Genomic DNA, 23,268 nt, shown 5'->3' on the forward strand with positions numbered 1-23,268 from the left:
ACTTCAGAGCTCGCTCTCCCTACAATCCACTCTCTGGACCCCCGCAGCCCAGATTCTTGTGCCCGTACAACCCGCGACCCCCACACTCTGAACCCTGTAACCCAGACCGCCACTGATCCCACAACCCGGACCCGGTTGCTCCAACATTTCCCTGACCCCCGCACTCTGACTCCACTGCACCTACAGCCCTCTGACTCTCATACGCTAGACTCTTACTTCTTACCCCTTTTTCTCTGCATTCCAGACCGTGCCCACCCCCTCGCCAGTGACCCCCCCAGACTTAGGCCCCGTCACCTTTACACTCACTGATCCCCAGATTCCAGGCCCAGCTGCTCACAGTGATCCCTCACTCCAGACCCCCACTGTCCACTTAGCGTCCCCCACACACCCTCCTCCTCTCCCCCCTGCTCAAGCTCACTGCCTACCCCCCTTGACACCCACTCCTCCAGCTCCCGCCCATCATCCCTCCCTACAGTGGCATACATATTTCCACTCCCCTTTGTGGTCCAGCCGGGAGGGGGACGACTTTGAGTAGGGAATGGGTGTGCAGCAAGGAGGGGCCTCATCTGGGGTGACCTGTTGCGGGGTGCCGCTCAGGAACTCCTGGTTTTCAGCCTGGCTTTGTCCTCCGCCGTCTGCCCTCACCACTGGCTTTGTTTTCTGGAAACACTTCAGATCCCGCCCTGGAGGGGTGGTGGGAGGTCTGTGTGCCTAGCCTGATCCCACCACCGATCCCTTCCCTGCCTGGGACAGCACTTCCCCTGCCCCCTCTGCCCCAACTTTCTTTCAGGGGTTAGGGGCTGGGGGCCTAAGAGAAAGCCTTGCGGTGGGGTCCTGGGCAGGGATTGTTTGCAGAAAATGGCCCTGGAGAGTTTGCTGCGAGTAGGTGGAATCCGGCATTTTTTCCCCAGTCCCTTCCACAGGGGCACCCGGGTTGGCTGCACATTCATCCAGTGGTACTCCCATCTGGTGGGGCTCCAGCTCTCTGTCTCTGCTGGGGGGTGCGGTGGGGGGGGGGTAGGGAACCTTAGGGACAGGCTCCATTGGCATTTGCAGACCCCAGGCTCACGGGTGTGAGATGAGTGGGGAAGCACAAAGGCTTCCATCCAGGGAAAACCACCCGCCAGGAGCTGCTCTGGTCAGGGAAGGGGTGGCTGCTGCAGGGCATGGATCACCTCTGTGAAGAGCAGATTGTGAGCCAAACCCACAGGTTTGAAAGGGGAAGTTTGCTGTGGTTGCCAGTAGTTAGTTTCTGTTTTTCACTGTGTCTCCACCAAATTGTACTCGGAGATGGGAACTGCTCTGGACTCTTTAGGCTGATGGGCAGGGGCGGGGTGAGCCTCCCAGGCCTCACACTGGCCTCCCAGGCCTCCCTGGAGTCTCCAGGACCCCATTGTTTGTCCCCCACCCCCCAGGCCTCTGCCCTGTGGATTCTGTGGCCTTGTCTCTCAGGAATGGGATGGGAGGGCTGCTTGGGTCCCAGGGGATGGGCCCAGTCCCACGTTAGAGAGCCAGTTGTGTCTGCTGCATGTGGAGATGTGTGTGTGCAGGAGTGGGGAGGCCACAAGGAGCTGACTGGATTCTCCACCACAGCAGCAGGCGACAGCAGGCACAGGTCTGGTTTTTCCGTGCACCATTGGCAGTCAGCCCTTCTCTTGTGAAGTGGCTTCTTGTCTGGTTCCAATCCCTCTAATTTCTCTGAAGCAGATGGTGACGGGCATCTCATTACCTGGCTCTGGGCGTCCCTGCGCTGTGACAACAACCCTGTGCAGACTGACTTCTTTGAACTGCTGGTCTGGTTCCATCTGACTCTCCTTCTGATTATACAGTAATTACCACTGGGTGGCAAGAGGAAGCAGGTGAGGTTTTTAAAAACTGAAAAACCTTCCTCTGTGCTCACCCCAGCTTGGGGAGCTAGCATGCCAGCCAGTAGTGTGGGAAGCAAGGCATCTGAGAGGAGTCAGTTGTATCGTGGGGATTTACTGGTGGGTTTGAGCAAGGTCCCTGCGAGGCCAAACTTAGGGACCGTGGCATCTCCCTGGGATACCACTTGTCCCATGGTTAATTTTGCCATCATTTCTGTGCCCCCACAAGCTGCCCTAGGCCACCTTAGGAGAAGCAGGGTTCCTCATTGTCGTGGTTGTGGTGGGGTGGGGTCCCTGTCTTGGCATATCTTTTCTGGGCCCTGAAAACCCAGAAGTGAGTAGGCAGGATAAGGAGTTGGGCTAGGAAGATGGGGCTGCCAGCCTTTAGGCCTTGGTGACATTGGGTGGGTTGGCCACCTTTGTTTTAACCCTGAAGGGGAAGGCAGGTCCTTGTGAAGGAGCCCAGCATGTGGTTAGTTTCTGGTTCTGGTGATGGAGCAGTCACGGGGGCTTCATCCTCTGTCAGTGGCCACTGTCATGCCCAATGGAGGCCTGTAGTCATGAGCTCTGGCTGCCCTGTGGGACTGTCCCTGTGGTGTCTCTCCATGCTGGCACAGCTCTGGATTCCTGAGCTGAGACCTGATTGGCCTAGAAGACTCCTGCTTTGGGCAGCTCCGCATCTGTCCCCTCCCATTTCGAGAGCTTTGTGGAGCCTTGCGGAGCCTTGCTGGGCCACTTCCTGAGTCCCCACTGCTCAGATGAGGAAGTCGAGGCCTGAGTAGCCTGCTGGAGTCAGGAGGATCTGGCTTTGACGAGGCTCCTTGGTAAATAGGGTGCTACAGTTCTGGGACCCACCCAAGTTGGGCCTTCCCCCTGGCTCTTCTGTCACCCAGCCCCTCTCTGGACCTTGTCTTGGGTCCCCTCCCTTAGAATGCCTTAGGGCAGTGTGAGGTCCCCTCATAGCCTTCCCCCGTTCAAGACAGCCTACTTGGGACGGGTCCTTTCTCATCCAGCAATTTAGTGGCATCCACAGTCGGAGGCCATGTCATGGTAAAAAGCAGTCTTATTTGCTGTCAGTTCTTGTCAGCCTGTGTCCAAAGACAAATGAAGTAGCGCACCAGACACGGGATGCAGTCTGCTTCTAGGTTATATCTCAAACTCCACAGAAGCATGTTGACGTGGAGGAGGGAGGACTGAGGCTGGCAGATCACGTGCAGGCTTGAGAAGGCTCCCATTAAGGGCAGGGCAAGTACTGCTCACTTGGGGTACAGCCACCCCAGTTGACAAGGACCAGAGGACACAGGGCTCACTGTGCTTGGCCCTGCAGGGCAGGGCAGGGCAGGGCAGGACTTCTGTCCTTTTGTCAGCTCCACCTCTGGAAGCAAGAGTCTGGCATAATGTTTTCAGAAGATGGGAAGAGCTGCCGAGGACTTGCTATTGCAGGGCAGCATCGCTGTAGGGCCCCAGCCACCACAGGGACCTTGTCTTGGAGGTAATTCTGAGATGGCGAGTGTGACTTGTTTCTCTGCTTGCTGTGGTCCCGCCAAGGGCAGGCTGGCAGGCACATGAGGAGGCTCTGCTGGGCTAGACAGTGGGCATCCAGTGGCTGCCCTTAGGAGTAGGCCTTACCTCCAGGCAGAGAGAGAGGCCTGTGGGTGGGATGCTAGACCTCAATCCACAGGTCAGCCAGTACCTCTCAAGTTTTCCCAAGTTCACCTGGGCACCTGGGGACTAGGAATCCCACACAGAAGATTATGGGCTGGGGACTCACAGAGAGACTAGCAAAGACCCCTGGGTTTGATGGCTTCTAGAAAGGTTCCTGGACAGGTTTTTACAGAGCCTTTCCCCTGTGGTGTGCGAGGTCACCCTGGGTCTCAAGGACCTCCTAGGGCAGTGATGGCGAACCTTTTGAGCTCGGCGTGTCAGCATTTTGAAAAACCCTAACTTAACTCTGGTGCCGTGCCACATATAGAAATTTTTTGATATTTGCAACCATAGTAAAACAAAGACTTATATTTTTGATATTTATTTTATATATTTAAATGCCATTTAACAAAGAAAAATCAACCAAAAAAATGAGTTCGCGTGTCATAGGTTCACCATCACTGTCCTAGGGACAGGGCTTTCCTCAAAGCAGCCCCAGTTGTGACAACCGTAGATGTCCCAAGGTCTCAGGCCCTGGGCCCAGAAAAGATATCCCGCTCTTGGGCCCAGATATTGGAAGTCTAAGGAAGAAGGTGGAGAGGGGACTGAGGGAGGCTCTGCCTCCTTGGACGAGGCCCCTGGGCTCCTCTGCACCCTCCTGGTCTTGTCCCCACCTTTAGGCTGTCAGGGGTGAAGTTATACCTGAGGCCCTGCTTTCGCTGGCTGCCCATACAGCAGCGGTTCTCAACCTGTGGGTCGCGACCCCTTTGTGGGTCGAACGACCCTTTCACAGGGGTCGCCTAAGACCATCGGAAAACACATACATAATTACATATTGTTTTTGTGATTAATCACTATGCTTTATGTTCAATTTGTAACAATGAAATTGGGGGTCACCACAACATGAGGAACTGTATTAAAGGGTCGCGGCATTAGGAAGGTTGAGAACCACTGCTATGCAGGCTGGGCACTGCATCCCACGTCCCATAGGACATCTGCTAGATGGGAGACAGCTGGGGAACTGATTAGAGGACTGCCCTCCCTATTCTAGGAGAGCAAAGAGCATAATGGACAGGGCAGCTGCTCTGCTGTCCATCTCCAAAGCTGGGAGTTCAGCCCCATTGGCTCTAATGTACTTTGTGGCTTGTGCCCCTTGCTTGGCAGGCTGCAGGGGGACTCCAGGTGTCTCCCAGTCCCTGGGCCTCAGCTTCCCCGTCTGATATGGTGACGATGGTACCTGGCTCGTGGGCAGTGACAGTTGCTTGGGAGGGACAGGTACTCAAGACCTTCAGCAATGCTGTTAGCTTGGGATGTGAACTGTGTGGGTAGTTGTATGCCACTAGCCTCGTTAAAAAACAAAAACCAACGGGTGAAACTTATTTTAACTAGCCCAATCAATCAATTTTTTATAATCCTCATCCAAGGATATGTATTTTTTAATATATTTTTATTGATTTCAGATAGGAAGGGAGAGGGAGAGAGATAGAAACATCAATGGTGAGAGAGAATCATTGATTGGCTGCCTCCTACACACCCCCTACTGGGGATCAAGCCCGCAACTGGGCATGTGCCCTTGACTGAATTGAACACGGGACCCTTCAGTCTGCAGGCCAATGTTCTATCCACTGAGCCAAACCACCTAGGGCCTGAGGATATTTTTCCCACTGATTTTTAGAGAGAGTGGAAGGGAGAGGGGCAGGGGGAAAGAGTGAGAAACATCAATGTGAGAGAGCCCAGGGCCAGAGATCGAATTTGCAACCCAGGTATGTGCCCTTGACCGGAGTCAAACTCACCTCCCTTTGGTGTTCCAGGAGTTGCTCTAACCCCTGAACAACACAGGCCAGGGCTTAACTCAATATATTTAAACATGTAATGGGTGAGAGACAGCTTATTCTTCATTGATTGTGTATTTTACACTGAGGGTTCATCACTATTTTGACAGTAAATATTCATTGGAATGCTTGGTTTTAAGAAATACACAGATTTGGCCCTGGCCATTGTTAACATAAAAAGCATTCAGACCTGTAAAGAATTTTGTGAGTTTATTTGAGCCAAACTGTCGACATATGCTGGGAAGCAGAACCTCAGCGAATTGAGATAATGCTCCGGAGAATGGGGAGTTCATACCTTGTTTTTATAAATTTACCATCAAAAGGAAAATATGTAAGTGGGTTACATGAAATTCATTGGTGATAGATTAGGGAGGTGGGATAAAGCAAAGCGGGAAACCTCTGGGATAGGATAAAAAGTGAAATGATGGACATACACTTCTTTTACATAGATGGATACAGGATAGTTTAACATAATTAACAGTTGATGATTAACTTGATAACAGTAACAATGAGGGAATGTCCTGGTGCCATTTGTTGTGCCCTGAGGAGTCTAGAAAAAAAAAAAAGGGAAGTTACAAGTTACCCAGACATTTCACAGATATGTTATCTTAGAAGCAAAAAGACAAATGGGCTCAGTAAAGATCTAAGTTGATCTTTGTCAGGGAAAATACTGGCCTAGGACAGGACTACCCACTATAACCTGTTTGTAGTTACATATTTAATTTTTCAGACCATCTTTTGTGGTTATTTTAGGTCTTTGAGTTTGCACAACCGCCATGCAGGCCTTCCCTGAACTAGTCAGGTTAGCATATGGCCCCTTTCGTCCACCCCATGGTGGCTCAGTTGTTTGGAGCATTGTCCCATACATGAAAAGGTGGCAGGTTTGATTTCTGGTCAGGGCACATACCCAGGTTGCAGGTTCCATCCCTGGTTAGGTGCATGTGGGAGACATCTGATCAATGTTTTTCTCTCCCTCTCTCTCTCTTTTCCTTTCTCTAAAAAATTGACAATTTAAAAAAAACAAACAGATTTGAGTAGAAAATGGCACCTGCCGAGAAGTCTGTCAGCCCTGCCATGGGTTCTACACTCCCCCATAAGCTTTAGCTCGAGGATGCTGGGAGCAAAACAGCTTTGTAGCGGTGTGGCCAGATGCAGCAGTGTAGGTGCTCAGCCAAACTTAGTTTCAGACAAACAACCCAAAATGGCTTGATATAAGTATATTTCAAATACTGCATGGGATACACTTACGTTAAAAGCTATTTGTTGCTTATTAGGCTTTAGTGGTAACGGAGCCTGCATGTTTATGCCTGGGTGGCTGTGCTGAGTGTGCTGGGTCCGGGTTTTGATTTGGGGTGGGTGGCTGGCCGGCCAGCCAGGTGGGAGGTAAAACCCTTACAACTGAATGGTGGCTCCTAGCCCAACTGCTGGGTGTTCGCTGGACATAGGTCCTCGGGCCCCATCCAGCTACCGGCCCTAGCATCTTGAGGAGGGGCTGGAAATCTGGGTTTTTAAGTAGCAGCACCTCAGGTGACTCTGATACAGCCTTCTTGGTATTGGTGACTGTTCCACCCCAGGGCTGATCTTAGGGAACCAAAGTCAAGGTGCTGCCTGTTCAACAGTATGGGAAAGCTGCATTGCCGCCTCTGTGGCCAGAGACAGGGCTAGGCAGCTCTGGGGTCTCCAGGTTTTTATCTGGTCACCAGTATGCCTGGTCCATCAATGTAAGGAGGGTGTGCCCTAGGGGGTTGGCTCTCTGAGTCTCCTGATGTGTGAGCCCTATGTGTGCACAGGTGAACAGGAGCCCTGTGTGTTTACAGATGTGTATAAGCCCCAGGTGAGTGGGAGCTGTGTAGTCATCTTGACCAGGTTTAAAGCACTTGGGTATACTGTGTGAGCTCATGCCCCCTGGACCTGGGGGCCAAACCTGTCCTGGGTGGTTGTGGGAGCTCTCTGCGGTACCCTCAGGCCTCACCCAGGGCCTCTGGGAAGGGTTGAGGCTGGCAGGTTGGTGTCAAGTACTCACACAACCACGGCTCAGCCCCTCCTTCTCTCCCCACTGTCTTGCCAGTTTCTGTGCTTGTTACTTTCTATGGGTACACACCTCTGTTTCCTTTCTGAGAGAAGCTTGTTCAACATGGACCCAAGGGCAGGAGGTGTGGCTCTGGCAGTCACCCTGCGTGCCCGCTGAACTTCGATCTATATAGGGACAGGCCCTATTCTTCAGGCTGCCAGCCAGAGCCACACTCACTATGACTTATTATTGTTTTTTAATTGATTTCAGAGAGAGAGAGAGAGACATCAATGTGAAACATCAATCGGTTGCCTCCCACACTTGCCGGAACCTGGAATCGATCCCACAATCTGGGTATGTGCCCTAACTGGGAATCGAACCCACCACCTTTTGGTGCACAGGACAACGCTCCAACTAACTGAGTCACACCAGCCAGGGCTCAGTATGACTTTTAAACAGCTTTATTGAGATACCATTTACTCCCCTTTTTTATTTGAGATATAATTCACAGACCATGATTCACTGACATGGACACCTCAGTGGTTTTTAGTACATTTACAATGTTGTGCAATCAGTACCTGTTAGCTCTCAGTGTATAGGTCTTTTCTTTCTTTGGTTAAATTTATTTCTAGGCATTCTATTCTTTTGTATGTAGTTTTAAATGAAATTGTTTTCTTCTTTTTTAAAATATATTTTCATTGATTTCAGAGAGAAAGGAAGAGGGAGAGAGACATAGAAACATCAATGAGAATCGTTGATCGTTGCCTCAGCACGGCCCCCTACTGGGGATCGAGCCCACAACCCAGGCATGTGCCCTCGACTAGAATTGAACGTGGGTCTTTTCATTCCACAGGCCAACACTATTCACTGAGCCAAACTGGCTAGTGCCGTGTGGCCTCTTGTGTCTGGCTTCTCACTGAGCATCATGTGTCCAAGGTCCATTCACATCATAGCAAGTGTCAGTGCTTCACTTCCTTTCATGGCTGAGTATATTCCAATGGATAAAGCACACCCTTTATCTGTTTATCAGGTGATGGACTTTCGAGCGATATCTGCCTTTTGGCCTTTGTGAATCATGTTGTGTGAATAATATCCACAGGTTTGTGTAGATGTGTCTTCAGTTCTCTTGGGTGTGCACTGAGTAGCTGGGTTTCTGGGTCATGTTGTCGCGGTGTTGAACTGTTTGAGGAACTGCAGACTATTTCCCACAGTCGCTGCACCATTTTATGCCCCGCCCACCATGGATGAGGGTCCACTTCTCCATATCCCTCACACCCCTCCCCTCCCCAACTCACATTTCAGTGGCTTCTCTTCAGCCCGTTCTTTCTGGACTCTGGCCCTTTAGCATGGCATCTCTGCCTTCTCAAAGTCTGGGAACCCTGACCAGTTTCCAGAACCCTGCCTGTCCTCTGCCCTGCACTTTCCAGAAAACCAGAAGTTATGAGCAGTTGCCAGTGCCCCAGTCACTGTGGTGGTGCTGGCTAGGTCCTGCACTTTGAGACTTTCACAGACAGACAGACAGACAGCATGCCAGCCTTTGGCCTTCGGTCGTGGTAAGTTCTGCAGCTGGGCACCCTTGACCGCTCTCCCAAGGAGGTGTGTCTTTAAGTGACCGAAAGGAGCAGGACCTGGTCCTGTAAGTAAGCAAAAGCAGAACCAGCAAGAAAGACCACAGAACCAGCGTCCTGTTCTTGGTGGTTGTTGTTTTTTTTTTTTTAATTTTATTGATTTCAGAGAGGAAGGAAGAGGGAGAGAGAGATAGAAACATCCATGATGAGAAAGAATCATGTGGATCGGCTTCCTCCTGCACGTCCCCCACTGGGGATCGAGCCCACAACCTGGGCATGTGCCCTTGACCGGAATCGAACCTAGGACCTTTCAGTTCGCAGGCTGATGCTCTATCCACTGAGCCAAACCGGCTAAGGCTGTTCTTGGTATTTTTTAAGTAGCAAAAACAAAGTGTGTATATTGAAGAAAACGAACCTTACAGCAAAGCATAAACACTGCTTTTGAAAATCCACTCAACAGCCAAGAGGTGGGTGCCATTCACACTTGAGATCCCTGAAAACACAAGTGTGTTTATAAATGGGACTTGGCATATTGTAGACCTTCATCCCCTGGGGCGTGGCCGTTAGGGCCTCTGTCCCAGGCTGTGCCCACTCTTGCTTTCAGCTGGGTCGCAGTCCAATCCTGAGTGGCGCTTCCAGGGGCTCTGGGTGAGTTCTGGGAGGGAGGCTCCTAAGGAGAGTGCTGGTGTGAGGTCCCCAGCAGGTGTGCTGGGCCTGGGCTGGGCTGCCCTTCCGGGAAGACAGCTACTCAGCATCTTCTTTTATTTATTTATTTTTAAAATATATTTTATTGATTTTTTACAGAGAGGAAGGGAGAGAGATAGTTAGAAACATCAATGAGAGAGAAACATCGATCAGCCGCCTCCTGCACACCTCCCACTGGGGATGTGCCCGCAACCAAGGTACATGCCCTTGACCGGAATCGAACCTGGGACCTTTCAGTCCGCAGGCCGACGCTCTATCCACTGAGCCAAACCGGTTTCGGCTACTCAGCATCTTCTGTGTTGACTCAGTGGCCACCCTCCTGGCCTGGTCCTCAGTCCAGTGACTTGCCCAGTTCTGGGGGACATGTATGATTTGAAGGGTGTCTTACCCCAAGAGAGCTGGCTGGCCCTGTCTTCCTCCTGTATATGGTCAGGTCCCTTGAGCGGGACTGGCCCCTAGAGGTGATGTGGGCCCACTCCAATAAAATCAGGGAGCTCTGGGCAGGGTCACTTTCCATGTGTTCTGACCAGTTTGCAGGCGCCTTAGGGGCCCTTTTATTTCCTCCAGCGTAGGTCCCACCAGAACTTCTGGCAATGAGGATCTCCAACCCTGCATGTTCCTGAGCTTTGCACCTGTTAGGTGGGAGGCCGAGAGCATCCTCCTCACCCACCTTTTCCTACCAAGGCTGATTTTAGGAAATGCAAAAGCATTGTTTTCATTGTGCTCACTGGGAGGGAGGAAAGTAGAACTTGGGGAAGGCAGTAAGGTGGGTCCTGCCCTGGAGCCCCAGCCCCAGGGACCATTTCCTGGGCTCTTGCCCACTTGTAGGGACAGCTTTGTGAGGGTGCACTCTTTGCCACTTTCTGTGCAGGGATTGTTTCCTATCCTGCAGAGGGTGGGGACAGGGCTACACCTACATGGCTGTCACTGGTACTGCTTTGGCCATTCCTCTGGGTCAGTGGTCGGCAAACTGCGGCTCACGAGCCACATGCGGCTCTTTGGCCCCTTGAGTGTGGCTCTTCCACAAAATAACATGTGCAGGCGCACATGTACAGTGTGATTGAAATTTTGTGGCCCATGCGCAGAAGTCGGTATTTTGTGGAAGAGCCACACTCAAGGGGCCAAAGAGCCGCATGTGGCTCGCGAGCTGCAGTTTGCCGACCACTGCTCTGGGTTATGTGTCCTGGATAGAGAACCTCATTTACCTAAAATGTCAGTGTTTTCTTTTAAATCAAAGTCCACATTTCCCATGCTGTAAGCACTACTGAATGTTACTTCTTTTCTAACCCCAACAGGCTGAGAAGTGAGAGCCTTTCTGTTAATCTGCATGTCGTACTGGAAAGGCAGAGCGATGTGCATCTGTGAGGCCATCTATACCTCCTCTGCCTACTTTCTCTTGGATCTTTTGGTCTATTTTATGTCATTTGTTCACCAGTCTCTGAGTTCCTGCATGCTGCCCGCACAAAAGGCTGCTGTGTCTTTGAGGAGCTTATGGTTTGGGGGCAGGTACACAGTGACTGCATACGTGCTGCCCCATGGCACAGGGGTTCAAGGGTAGGGTGGCTTCAGTGGTGACATTTGCATAGGGACAATGAGTGGGCACCACACTTGAGCTTGAGGGAGGGACAGGAAGAAGCTGCTGAAGATGGAAGTTTGAAGTTTTTGTTGTTGTTGTTAATCCTCACCCTAGCATGTTTTTATTGATTTTCAGAAAGAAAAAAAACATAAATGTGAGAAATATCAATTGGTTGCCTCCCATATGCGCCCTGACTAAGGATCAAACCCGAAACCCAGGCACTGGCTGGGAATCGAACCTGTTACTTTTTGGTGTATGGGACGACGCTCCAACAAATGGAGCCCCCAGCCAGGGCCGAGGTTTAGGTTTTTAAAAATAAACTTTATTTTAGAACAATCTTAGATTTACAGAATTACTGTGAAGCTGATGCCGATTGCTGAGTCCCCCCAGCTTCTGTCAGTTTGGTACCTTTGTCACAGCTGATGAGCCTGGACTGAGATGTCATTAATAACTAAAGTCCATACTGACTCAGATTTCCTGTTTCCCCTGATGGCCTCTCTGCCCCAGGACTCCATCAGGATCCCACAGGACCATCAGTTGTCACATCCCTTAGGCCCCTCTAATTGACATGGTTTCCCCTCTTTCCAGTGTGGATGCCCTGGACCGTCGTGTCCTTCAGGACGTCCCCAGTCTGGGTTTTCTGGTGTATTTTTTTTTTCTTCATTGCACTGAAGGGTGTGCCCTGGTTATCTGTCACCTCAGGGTCTCTGCTGTCCCCATGGCTCCCCACTGCTGACCCTGACTCTTATCTCCCTGCCAAGGTGCTGGTCAGGTGTCTCCACTGAGAAGTTCTTTGAGGCCAGAAGTCCGAAATCGAGGTGTTGCAGGGCTGCGCTCCCTCCTAAGGCTGCGGGGGAGGGGTGTCCTTCTGCCTCCCAGCTTCCAGTGGCTGCCAGAGTGTCTTGGCTTGTGGCGCATCTCTGCCTCCATTGTCACGTGCTCTTCCTTTCCTGTGTGTCTCTATCTCCTTTTCAGAAGGACACCAGTCACGGATTAGGACCCACCCTAATTTGTAAATAAGGTCACATGCCCAGATACCCGGGGTTAGGACCTATTTTGTTGGGGACACATCTCAGCTCACATCAAGGACTGATACTGTGCTGGAACCATAGTTACTCTGGGTAGCAGAAGTGCCCAGGCTGGGCCTGGCCTGACCAGGACGAGGGGCCCACAGGTACCGTCAAATGAGATGGGACACCCCTGTCCCCTTGACGGACAGTTAGCTTAGAACCAGGTGTGAATGAGGGCTTGATCACGTCTCTGGGGAGAGGCCAGTGCTGTCAGCACACTCTGAGATTCTGGAATGTGGCACACATGCTCTGTCCGGGCCCATGTGTGCCAGCCCCAGGCAGCACCACCAGTCTGTCTTCAAGCTCATATCCCTTGTGCTTCCAAGGCTACACTCACAGCTGGGTCCACTGTGCACTGTGGGGCCAAGCGGCCTGTCAGCGGCCACCCCCCAGCTTCCTTCCTCCCCCAGCCCTCATTTTCCTTTCAGCTTTTTAGGTGGAAATTTTCAGATGTACCAAATGTGGAGAGGGTACAGTACTACCCATCCCACCCCCCCAGGCCCCGACCCAGTCCAAGTTACCAGCCTTTGCCCAGCAAACTCAGTCCCCTCCCTTTCTCTGCAGCAGGTTCTCTGGAGCCAGTACCTGCAGTCAGTATAGTTCCAGAGCTGCCACACCAACACTGTTGCTTGACTTTGGTTGCTGTGGTCTGAGTTTGCAGAGTTGGTAGCAGCAACCTTGCCTTTTGTAATCTTAATTTTGAAAACATTTCAAGTCTGTTGAAAGCATGCAAGAAAAGTACCTGATGCCCTGTGCTCCTTGTGGGCTCACTGCCACCTGTGGCTGTGTTTGCTTTACCTGAACTGTGTGAGAGCATCCTGCCACCTCGTGACCATCCCCTGTGATCTCTGGCCCTCTCCCAAGAACATCGATGTGTCTAGTCCACCTTTCCATCATGGGTGCAGTGATAGCTGTCCCTTCTCACAGGGGGACAGCTCCTTCCTCCATCGGGTCCTAGTCAGGACTTCAGGCAGGAACTCTGCACGCCCTCTGGGGCGGCACTGACTGGTGCTCACACCCCAGATCACTGATCGGGCCACCTGCTTGGCACACTCAGTCCTGTGTCCATCTGCTTGCTGATGGCACTTCTCCCAGGTTCAGCTGTCTCTTCTCCCTTTGTAACTTGATGTTTAAAGACCCCTTTCTGCTTAATCCTTTTTGACATGGGCCTTGTCCCCAGGGGCTGCGTGGCTGGTTCCTGTGCAATCATTGTGGGGTACTTCCTTCCTCTTTGCCATGACACGATGTTGCAGGTGCCCTGGGACTTCTCAGCTACAGCCCCAGGGTGGGCAGGTCTCCCGGGTCCCTCGAGTTTTGATGTTTAGATGCCAGGACGTGACACAACTGGGTGCTCATGGCTCCTGGGGTGCCGTGTTCCTGGGCCCAGGTGAATCCTGGGGAGGAGGCCCTGCCTCTCCATGTCACTGAGTCCCCGGGCAGAGGTAGGTTCCTGATGTGGGGGAACACGGGGATATATGTGTCCGGAGTTGCTGAGAAGGGGCTGTAGCCAGGATCATCTGAGTCTTGGTGCTTCCAGGGCTACACTCACCGCAGGGCCCACTGTGCACTGTGGGAAGGAGGCTCCGGTACCTTCCTTAGACTTGCTCTGGCTCTGGTCTGGGGCTGTGCTAGTGATGTCAGCCAGGGACTGTGACATCACTGACTGGAGATGGTCAGAGAAGGGGCCCCTGCAGGGGACCCAGCCCCTGACCCTGACAAGATGGAGGACCCCAAAAAGAACAGGGCAGGTAACTCACCTGAGGTGCGCATTGGTGGAGAAGCAGGGCCCTGACGTGGAGCATGAATCTATGAGACCCACTCAGTGTGGACACAAGCAGGACAGCAGCTTCCAGGGGCTGCCTGGGGATTGTGTCAGCGTGGAATTGAATGTGGCCATGCGGGTCCACACGGAGCCCACACCCGTGAAGGGCCTGCCCTCTGTTGGGGAAGCTGGGGGGTGAATTGGGGGCCACTCTGGTGTGGCTGAGGATGAAGGAGGAATGAGAGGTGCCTTCCTCCAGGATAATTGCTTTTAACCCCTGGGCCTGGACTGAGGCTTTAGGTCACCTGCTTTGTCCAGGTGTGTGCTGGGCTGGGCATTCAGCTCTGGTCCTAGCCCTGACTCTCTTCCCTCAGGCAGGTGCTTGACTCACTTTGCTATTCCCCTGCAGGTCCCATCTGGCTCAGAGCATCCGGGAGAGGACCCAGAATGCCCCCATGTGGCTGGTGGGTGGGGTGAGCTCTTGTTTGTGGGGTGAGCAGGGGCTGGTGTCCTTGGGGAAGGGTCAGGCCCCTCACCTGCCTTCCTCTGCCCATTGTCCCTGCAGGCAGTGTCTGCATATCTGCCCTGTGTAAGAGGGCTGCGTGGGGCCCAGACACACTGCGGTAGGGGTCACTGGGGTAATGTTGGGGGCTCAGGGAGGGCAGCATGTGTACTGGACTCTGTAGTTCTGGCTGGCTGCTGTCTCCCCATAGCCGGCTGGGGCCAGGTGGGTTTGGCACATACACAGAGTCTCCATGTTTGTGGGGCTGTGACCCTTCTCCTGTTGGTTGTGCTCAGGTCCAAGGGTCACATGCAGGTTAGGCGCCTCCTTGTGCCTGGCTATGCGTGTGGTCCCTCTTGAGAGGACTGCCAAGCATGGGAGGGCGTGGACACGTGTGAGTTACGCACATGTGTGCGCATGGGGAGGGGTGTGCATGCATGTGGGTGTGTAAGCACAGGAGGGAGTGTGCACACGTGTGTGAGAGCATGGGAAGGTGTGTGTGTTCACTGCACTCTGAGTCCCTGCTGTCTTGTAGTCTATGAACACGTGGCTGGGATTCCCCTCTATGAGGTGCCTGCTCCTTCTGGCTCTGAGGCTTGGGCCAGCTGTTCCCAGAACCAAAGCCAAGGGCTGACAGAGGGCTCTGTCCTTGGCCTGGTTCTCAGAGGCCCCCACTCTTGTTCCCTTTCATCATCCCCAGGGCCCTGTTCCGGCCTCAGGGTGAGGGAGCCCCGGGTCATGGGTTGAGATCCCCCTGGGGTCCTTGCCCCCAAGGCCTCATGGTGTCACCATGTCCAAGTCACTACTACTCCCATCAGTAGCTGGCCAGATCCTCAGTCAGTGGCGAGGAGGGGGCTCTGCGGTCTCTCCTCTTCCTTCTTCAGAGGAATGACCCCTTGGCTTGCGGGAGGGGCTGTGGGCAGGGTGGCCCTTGCTCCTTTCTGCATCCAAGTTGGGGCTCCCCGCCTGGTTCTGGGGCCTCTATCACTTGATTAGACTTCACCTTTCCCAGTGCAATTGTCTTTGAGCTGTGTTGTGGGCCAGCACTCAACAATGCGCATCTTTACTACCTTGATACATGGAATTCACAGTGGCCTCTGCTCCTCAGAAAGTCACAGGTCCCGCTTGTGCCTTCAGAGGTCTTTCCAGAATGCCATCCTGCTGTGCCAGCCCTGTTAGTTAATGCCACCGTGCCAGGCTGTGCTCTGGACCCTGGGCTATATTATGGGCAGGTGGGTAGGTGGGTCTCAATCTTTTAACCTGTGTCTCTGTTTTCCCCCCAGCTGGGAGCCACAAGATTTGAGGTGGCGGGACCTGTCAGCAGAATGTGTCCTCCCCCTGCGTGCAACTTTGAGGCCACCGAGATGAGTTCCACGGCCTGGCCCTCGCGAGTACCCACATCTCATTAGCCAGGAGTCCGCCAGGTGCCATGGTGTGCTAGCCCCAAAGAGCCGCCCGTGACCTCAGGTCTCCATAGACCCGGGATTTGTACAGCAGCAGAGTCACCGTGGAGAGGCCAGGGTACCACAAACTTATGGATTTTGACAAGAAAGGAGGGAAAGGGGAGTCGGAGGAGGGCCGGAGAATGTCCAAGGCCGGTGGCCGGACCAGCCACAGCGTCCGGAACTCGGGGACCAGTTCGGGGGTCCTGATGGTGGGCCCCAACTTCCGGGTCGGGAAGAAGATAGGCTGTGGCAACTTCGGGGAGCTCCGGCTAGGTGAGCCCCGCTCATTTGCATTCAGGGGATGGGGTGGGGGAAGGCTGCCCAATGAGTTCGCAGTCACTTGCAGATGACCTCCCTGATTATTGCGATCAGGCACAGGTAAGTGTGTGTGTGTGTTTCTGTTCCCCGAGGAGGAGGTTGGGAAGAGGGGTAGACTCCCGACCTCTCCCCTTTGTGTCTGAGGAACAGCTCTGCTGGGGATCCAAGTCCACATATGGGAGAGCCGACATAGAAGCCTCCAGTGTCTAAGCGGGTGCACTGTTTAGCATTTGGTTGTCAGGAGCTGTGGGCAGCCCCAGGTTTGGGGTTTCTGAGTCCATGTACCATCAGGGGCTGGGGCCCAACTCTGTCTGCTGGTGGGAAGGGCGTGCAGGACAGGCACTCGGCTAACTAAGACTGTGGTGGGTGAGGAGAGACAAACACCTTCCCAGAGCATGGGACCCCACATGCTCACTCAGCCTGCACAGAGGGACCTGGGCAGCACGGTGGCCAACTCTTCAGCTTCCCCTGACGGAGCTGCCCTGCTGCCCTGTTAGGGTGTACATGTGTGTGCACATACATGTCCCTGGGCCCAGTCTTGATCTGAAGCCTGTGGGGCTGGGGAGGGCTATACAGCTTTGTGGATTCAGACATCATCATGGGTCCTGTTCTTTGGTGTTTGGAGCAGCAGCCTAAACAGTCCAGGTCTGCACAGAAAGATGCGTGGGCATATATAAGGGTCTGGGGAGGTGTAGCGGCTTTTGGCTTGAAACTTTTTTTTTAAATGGAGTATATGTTCTTTTCTGCCTGGCTTCTTTTGCTCAGTGCGTTTTTGAGACTATCCATGTTGTCATGTGTGTCTGTAGCTAGTCGCTCTTTGTTACTCTGTCCATTTGTATGATCGTTCCCCATTTTGTTCATCCGTTCTCCTGCTCAGGGATATTTAGCTGTGCCCAGATTTTGGCTATTATGAATAAAACTGTCCTGAGCATCCTTCTTCAAATCTTGTGTATGAGTGTTTTTGTTAAAAGCACTGGGTCACGGGGGACGTATGTCTTAAGAGAAACTGCCAGACCGATTTCCAGAGTGGTTGTACACTTTATTCTCCTTCAGGCGGCATATGGGAGTCTGGTTACCCCACATCCTCACCAACACTTGGGGTTGTCAGGCTTATTTCCTTGTCAGTGGGTGTGAAGTGCTGTCTCTGGGATTTATTTGCATTTTCTTTTTTTTTCTTTTTTAAAATATATTTTATTGATTTTTTACAGAGAGGAAGGGAGAGAGATAGAGAGTTAGAAACATCGATGGGAGAGAAACATCGATCAGCCGCCTCCTGCACATCTCCTACTGGGGATGTGCCCGCAACCCAGGTACATGCCCTTGACCGGAATCGAACCTGGGACCTTTCAGTCCGCAGGCCGATGCTCTATCCACTGAGCCAAACCGGTTTCGGCTATTTGCATTTTCTTGATAACTAATGTTGAGCATTGTTCTCAGATATGTGTCTTTTTCTCTGTTGTGAAGATATTCTTTGGTTTCAAATTTTGATTCTGCATCGTTTAGGTGTGGTTTTCTTTGTATTTATCCTGCTTGGGATTCATTGGGCTTTTTGGATCTGTATATTGACACTTTTTAATTAAATTCGGAAAAACTTAGGCCATTATTTCATCGTGTTTTTGCTGCCTCAGTTTACTGTCTTCTCAGACTCCAATGACATGTATGTTAGGAGTGTTTGATGCTGTCTCATAGTTCCTTAAGTTCTTTTCCATGTTCTTCTGTCTTTTTCTCTCTTTGCTTCAGTCTAGATAGTTTTTATTGCCCTGCTGTAAGTTCACCCTTCTTTTTCTCTGCAGTGTCCAATCTATTGTTGGGGCCATCTAGTGAATATTTTATTTCATTCACAGTATTTTTCACTTCCATTTGACTGTTCTCTTGAGACTTCCCATCTGCTTGTTTATTTTGCCCATTCTTTCTTTAAATCCTTGAACTTGTAACTGTTATAAATGCCTACGTATATGGTGCATTTCACTTTGTTTTTCCTTTTTGCAGTCCTATTTTTCTCGTGTCTGGTAATGTTTTACTGTATGTTGGACATTGTGGATGCCACATGTCACCGACTTTTAAGTCTGGGTTGAGGTTCGTCTTAAGACTTACCTTGACTCCACCAGGGACTGATTTTGGTTTTGTTAGGATGGGCTGAGAGAGCAGACATTACTCAAGGGCTGGAGTTGCCCCTCTTTCCACATGTGGGCTTTCTGGGTTCTTAGCCTAAGGTCGGGAAGTTCAGGGAGGCCTCTCTGCTCTGGATGACTGCATCTCTAGTATCTTCCCATCTTGTGTGGCCTCTGGAATTTTCTTCCTGTTCATAGCCCCGTAGGAGTTGTTCTCTGTTAGGCCTTGCAGACTCTCTCGCCTTCTGCATGCATAGGTAAAACTGATAACATGAGCATTGGTGAGGCTCTCAGAGCCCAGAGCACCTGAACTCCCCCAGAAGTCTATAAACCCACAGACTTCAGATGCCGATGTGTGTGCACAAACACATGTGCGTGCTCACTTTAAGCTCAGGCTGGACTCCAAGGACGTTGGCTCTCCTAGAATTCATATGCAGTCAAAATACGAAGTTTCAACAGGACAGAATAAAATGACCTTTTACCATAAAGGATCGGTTAGACTTCATGAATGTTTAAAATATCTTTCACAAAGCGTTGTGAGCTGGAACAGACAAACCACAGACTGGGAAGAAATATTTTCAGAGCACCATTTGACGAAGCGCTGATGTTCAGGATATGTGAAAGGACGACAACTTGATAATAAAAGGACAGACATTCCAATTAAAAATGGGCAAGAGATTTGAACAGACACTTTGCATAAGCAGACAAATGGCCGGGAAGCACAGAAGGCACCCACATTGGCAGTACAAGCCAGCAAACCTACTAGAGGAGTGACTAGCCTGCCCACAGAAAGGCCCATAGGCAATGTTCACTACAGCTCTGCTTATAACAGAAAACTGGAAACAACCCACGTGTCCCCATGCTGACCGGATGGGTCCCCTTGATGGGGTAAGGCTTCATTCAGCTGTCACCAGGAACCACGGACATGCCTCAGCACAGGAATTCATCATGCCATGTGAAAGGAACCAGGAGGAGAGAACACACCAGATGATTCTGTCTTGGTGCAGGTGGGGGTGGACCAAGAAGGGGTGTGAGTGGTGGGGACATTCTGTGCTTTGATAAGGGTAGGGGTTGCTGAGGGACATGCATTGGTCAAAGCTCATCAGATGGCACCCTTCAGATGTGTGCATTTCTTGGTAAATGTCACCTCCCACAGGGTAAACAAGAACTATATGTACACACTAGAGGCCCAATGCACGAAATTTGTGCAAGGGGCTCGGCTCCCCGCTGTGGCGGCTACCTCTGCCTCAGCCCCACCTCAGCCCCGCCGCTTCGGCTTCGGCTTCATCTGGAAGGTCGTCCGGTCTAATTATCATATTATGCTTTTATTATTATAGATAGAACTTGACCTGCAGGCTAGAGTATCTACAAATCAGAGAGATTCATGGCTGATAGATATGCAACAGAACAGATAGCAAATTGTTCATTGTGTAATATAGGCAGTGAGGATGTAGCTGTTCACTGAACAGTTCCTTCTGTTTTTCTGTGTTTAAAACTTCCATAAAAAAATGGTGGGGTCACCCTTGCCGGTTTGGCTCAGTGGATAGAGCGTCAGCCTGCGGACTGAAGGGTCCCTGGTTCAGTTCCAGTCAGGGGCACATGCCTGGGTTATAGCCTCAGTCCAACGTGCAGGAGGCAGCCAATCGATGGTTCCCTCTCATCACTGATGTTTCTATCTCTCCCTCTCCCTTCCTCTCTGAAATCAATAAAAATATATTTTTAAAAAATGGTGGGATGAAAACACAGGAGGGACACTTATTTTTTATCAAAACCCAAGAACCAGGACTAAAAGGAGGCTCCCTTTTCCTTCTAATGGGTGTCTGTGAAAAGAAAAACAATGCCAATAGTAAGAATGCCAAAACTCTTCTAGTGTTCCTGGAATAAGTCTAACAAAGATTGGGCAAGCTCTCTCAGAGCGACAGAACATCGCTGGGAGTTCATTCCCAGGGGTGGATGGGACAGTTCAGTATGAGATGTTACCTCCTCCGGTTTGGCTGCAGACTCCAGGACACCCTTCAGGCTCTGAGAAAGTCAGTAAGCTGACTCTGAACCACCATGGAAACCAAGGACCTAGAATAGCCACAACAGAGCAGAAGACATATCCACGGCTGGGTGCCACAGTAGTGTGGACACCTCGTCACACAGAAGGCAGTGACTGTGAATAGTGGAGCAGACTAACACTGTGGGGAACCCTGGCATCAACCTCTGAGGTGGAACACATTGGTGTCTGCCACCACGTGGGTGGGGCAGGAATAGCTAGAGTGAAGTTGGCACCCTGACTGTCCAGCTGCAGCAGTCAGAGTAAGGGGAGGCCTGGAGGTGCGGGCACATGTGTGGCCATGTTTATGGTGTTCAGGACCCGGTGATGGTAGTCTCAGGACAAAGGACAGGACAACACTGGGAGGAGCCATTGGACCAGAGATGGTGGTACGGTGTACACAGCACCGTGTGCAGTAACTCTCAAATGCACACGAGGGGGTGGATTGGGGTGGCCCCTTGTTTATACGGCAGGTCACCCAGCAGTAGTGGCTGGACCATCTGGGACTCTGCTGGTGTTAGAGACTATAACAGGTGAAAAAGCAGTTCTGTGAGGTTGGGTGTTAGCTCTTCCTCTATGGGCACCTGCAGGTCCTGGTGGGTGGGCTCAGTAAGGACTGCGTCAGATGATCTTTCTAACCTGAGAGGGGTGCAGGTCTTCCACCCTGGCCTGCTGGGCTCTGTTACCTGGGGGAGCCAGCCTGGCTCTTGCCTGCTGGCACCATGGGCAGGCTCTAATCTGACATAGCCAGCCTGGAAGTTGCGGGGCGGGGGGGGGCGTGGAGGGGGGATGTGTGTGCAGGAGGAAGACACAGGGCACCTGGGGTAAGTCCTCTGCATGTCATGACAAACCTCTTGGGGTAGGGTGGGTTCTGGCCAGTGGTCCTTTACTCTACCGTCATGGGCAGAGGGGAGGGGAGGAAGGTGCTGGAATGAACCATGGTTGGATGGTTGGGGGGCAGGGAGGGGAGGCAGAGTGAGGTCCACTGGTAGGAGGGACCCGATGGATGGGCATCGGAGGGACTGGTCCTGACTATTTGCCACCTGTCTACAGGACCCATGTAGAGGCATTGAGGAGACCACCCATAGGGGTCCTGGGGATGGAGTGATGGGGGGGTGGGAGATGCTTAGGGGATATGGATGTCTTTGGTTCCCATTGTTGCAGTCGGTGTTGAGAAGGGCCATGTTCCATTTTTTGATGGGAAAATTGGGGCACATTGGTGTGCTTGTAGGGATAGCTGCTTGAGTGGTGGAGGCGGGTTAGGGGGAGTGCTTGGGTGAGCTAGATGGGGCTGGTGGGGCCTGGGATCTGGAGTACATAGATGGTGGTGGGCAGAGGCTATAGAGAAGGGAGTAGCAGTAAGATAGGGTGGGAGCCCAAGATGTGAGGGTTCAGGGCAGATGGAGACACCTAAAGGGGTGCGGATATCTTGCAGGCATCCTTTTCACTCCCAGGACCTGGGAGGACAGGGCCAACCTCAAGGGGGCTCCCAGGGAACAGAAGGTTCCCCTTGGAGGGGGTAGGTCATGCAGGGTCTCCTTGCTGCTTGGGTGGAGGAGGAATGGGGCTGAGTGGCCTTGCTGTGCTGACTTCTCTCTCCTCCACAGGAAAGAATCTCTATACAAATGAATACGTAGCTATCAAATTGGTGAGTCCAGGTTCTTCAAACACAGCAGAAACTATCCCCATGTGGGGCCTGGGGCGGGAGGAGGGGCAGTGCTACACCCCAGGTAACCCTCCACCTCCCCATCCCTCCAGGAGCCCATCAAGTCGCGGGCACCGCAGCTGCACCTGGAATACCGCTTCTACAAGCAGCTCAGCTCCACAGGTACCGCCACGAAGGGGGCAGTGCAGGGCGGGCGTGGGGACAGTGGGGGCCTGCTGCAGGCCTCCTAGGCATCTGTGCATGCTCCACCCGCAGAGGGTGTCCCTCAGGTCTACTACTTTGGCCCGTGCGGGAAGTACAACGCCATGGTGCTGGAGCTGCTCGGGCCCAGCCTGGAGGACCTATTCGATCTGTGTGACCGCACATTCACGCTCAAGACTGTGCTCATGATCGCCATCCAGCTGGTGCGGGCTATGGGACCCCTGGCTGCAGGGCGGGATGTGGCAGGGAGAGGAGTGGGGCGGAGCCTGGGGAAGGGAGCTGCGGGAGGGACCCGGCAGGACCTAGGCAGATGGAGACCCCTGCCCACTGCCCCCAGATCACGCGCATGGAGTATGTGCACACCAAGAGCCTCATTTACCGCGATGTGAAGCCCGAGAACTTCCTGGTGGGGCGGCCGGGCAGCAAGCGGCAGCATGCCATCCACATCATCGACTTTGGCCTGGCCAAGGAGTACATCGACCCGGAGACCAAGAAGCACATCCCCTACCGCGAGCACAAAAGCCTGACGGGCACAGCACGCTACATGAGCATCAATACACACCTGGGCAAGGGTAAGGGGCACAGGGGCAGGGGTTGGGGAGGTGGGGGGAATGCGCTGACCTGCTGTTCCCCTGCTGACCTGCTGTTTCCCCTCAGAGCAGAGCCGCCGTGACGATCTGGAGGCGCTAGGCCACATGTTCATGTACTTCCTGCGTGGCAGTCTGCCCTGGCAGGGGCTCAAGGTGAGCCAGGGCATGTGGGGGTGTGGGGTGGGTCATGGCTCCCAGTGATGTTGCTGACCACTCTGCCTGCAGGCGGACACGCTCAAGGAGCGCTACCAGAAGATCGGGGACACCAAGCGGGCCACGCCCATTGAGGTGCTCTGCGAGAGCCATCCAGGTAAGGGCTTTCCCCAGCCATGCTGTGTTCCCTGCCCTCGCTGTCCCTGTTGCC

The 23,268-nt window shown here is 52.5% G+C and overlaps 1 protein-coding gene across 1 annotated transcript in view; it reads left to right on the forward strand.

The window, feature by feature from the left end:
- Positions 1 to 1,716: 1,716 nt before the first annotated feature.
- CSNK1G2 (casein kinase 1, gamma 2) overlaps positions 1,717 to 23,268 on the forward strand; it is a 23,339-nt gene continuing 1,787 nt past the window's right edge. Inside the window, exons 1-8 of the mRNA XM_005866717.2 lie at positions 1,717 to 1,859; positions 15,819 to 16,253; positions 22,055 to 22,095; positions 22,206 to 22,275; positions 22,369 to 22,517; positions 22,652 to 22,886; positions 22,972 to 23,057; positions 23,130 to 23,214. Of these exons, the coding sequence (XP_005866779.1) occupies positions 16,070 to 16,253; positions 22,055 to 22,095; positions 22,206 to 22,275; positions 22,369 to 22,517; positions 22,652 to 22,886; positions 22,972 to 23,057; positions 23,130 to 23,214 (850 nt within the window). The 5' untranslated portion in view covers positions 1,717 to 1,859; positions 15,819 to 16,069. The remainder of the gene's footprint in view (positions 1,860 to 15,818; positions 16,254 to 22,054; positions 22,096 to 22,205; positions 22,276 to 22,368; positions 22,518 to 22,651; positions 22,887 to 22,971; positions 23,058 to 23,129; positions 23,215 to 23,268) is intronic.

The sequence above is a fragment of the Myotis brandtii genome, unplaced genomic scaffold, assembly GCF_000412655.1.
Source record: "Myotis brandtii unplaced genomic scaffold, ASM41265v1 scaffold236, whole genome shotgun sequence".
In the NCBI taxonomy this organism is placed as follows: Eukaryota; Metazoa; Chordata; class Mammalia; order Chiroptera; family Vespertilionidae; genus Myotis; species Myotis brandtii.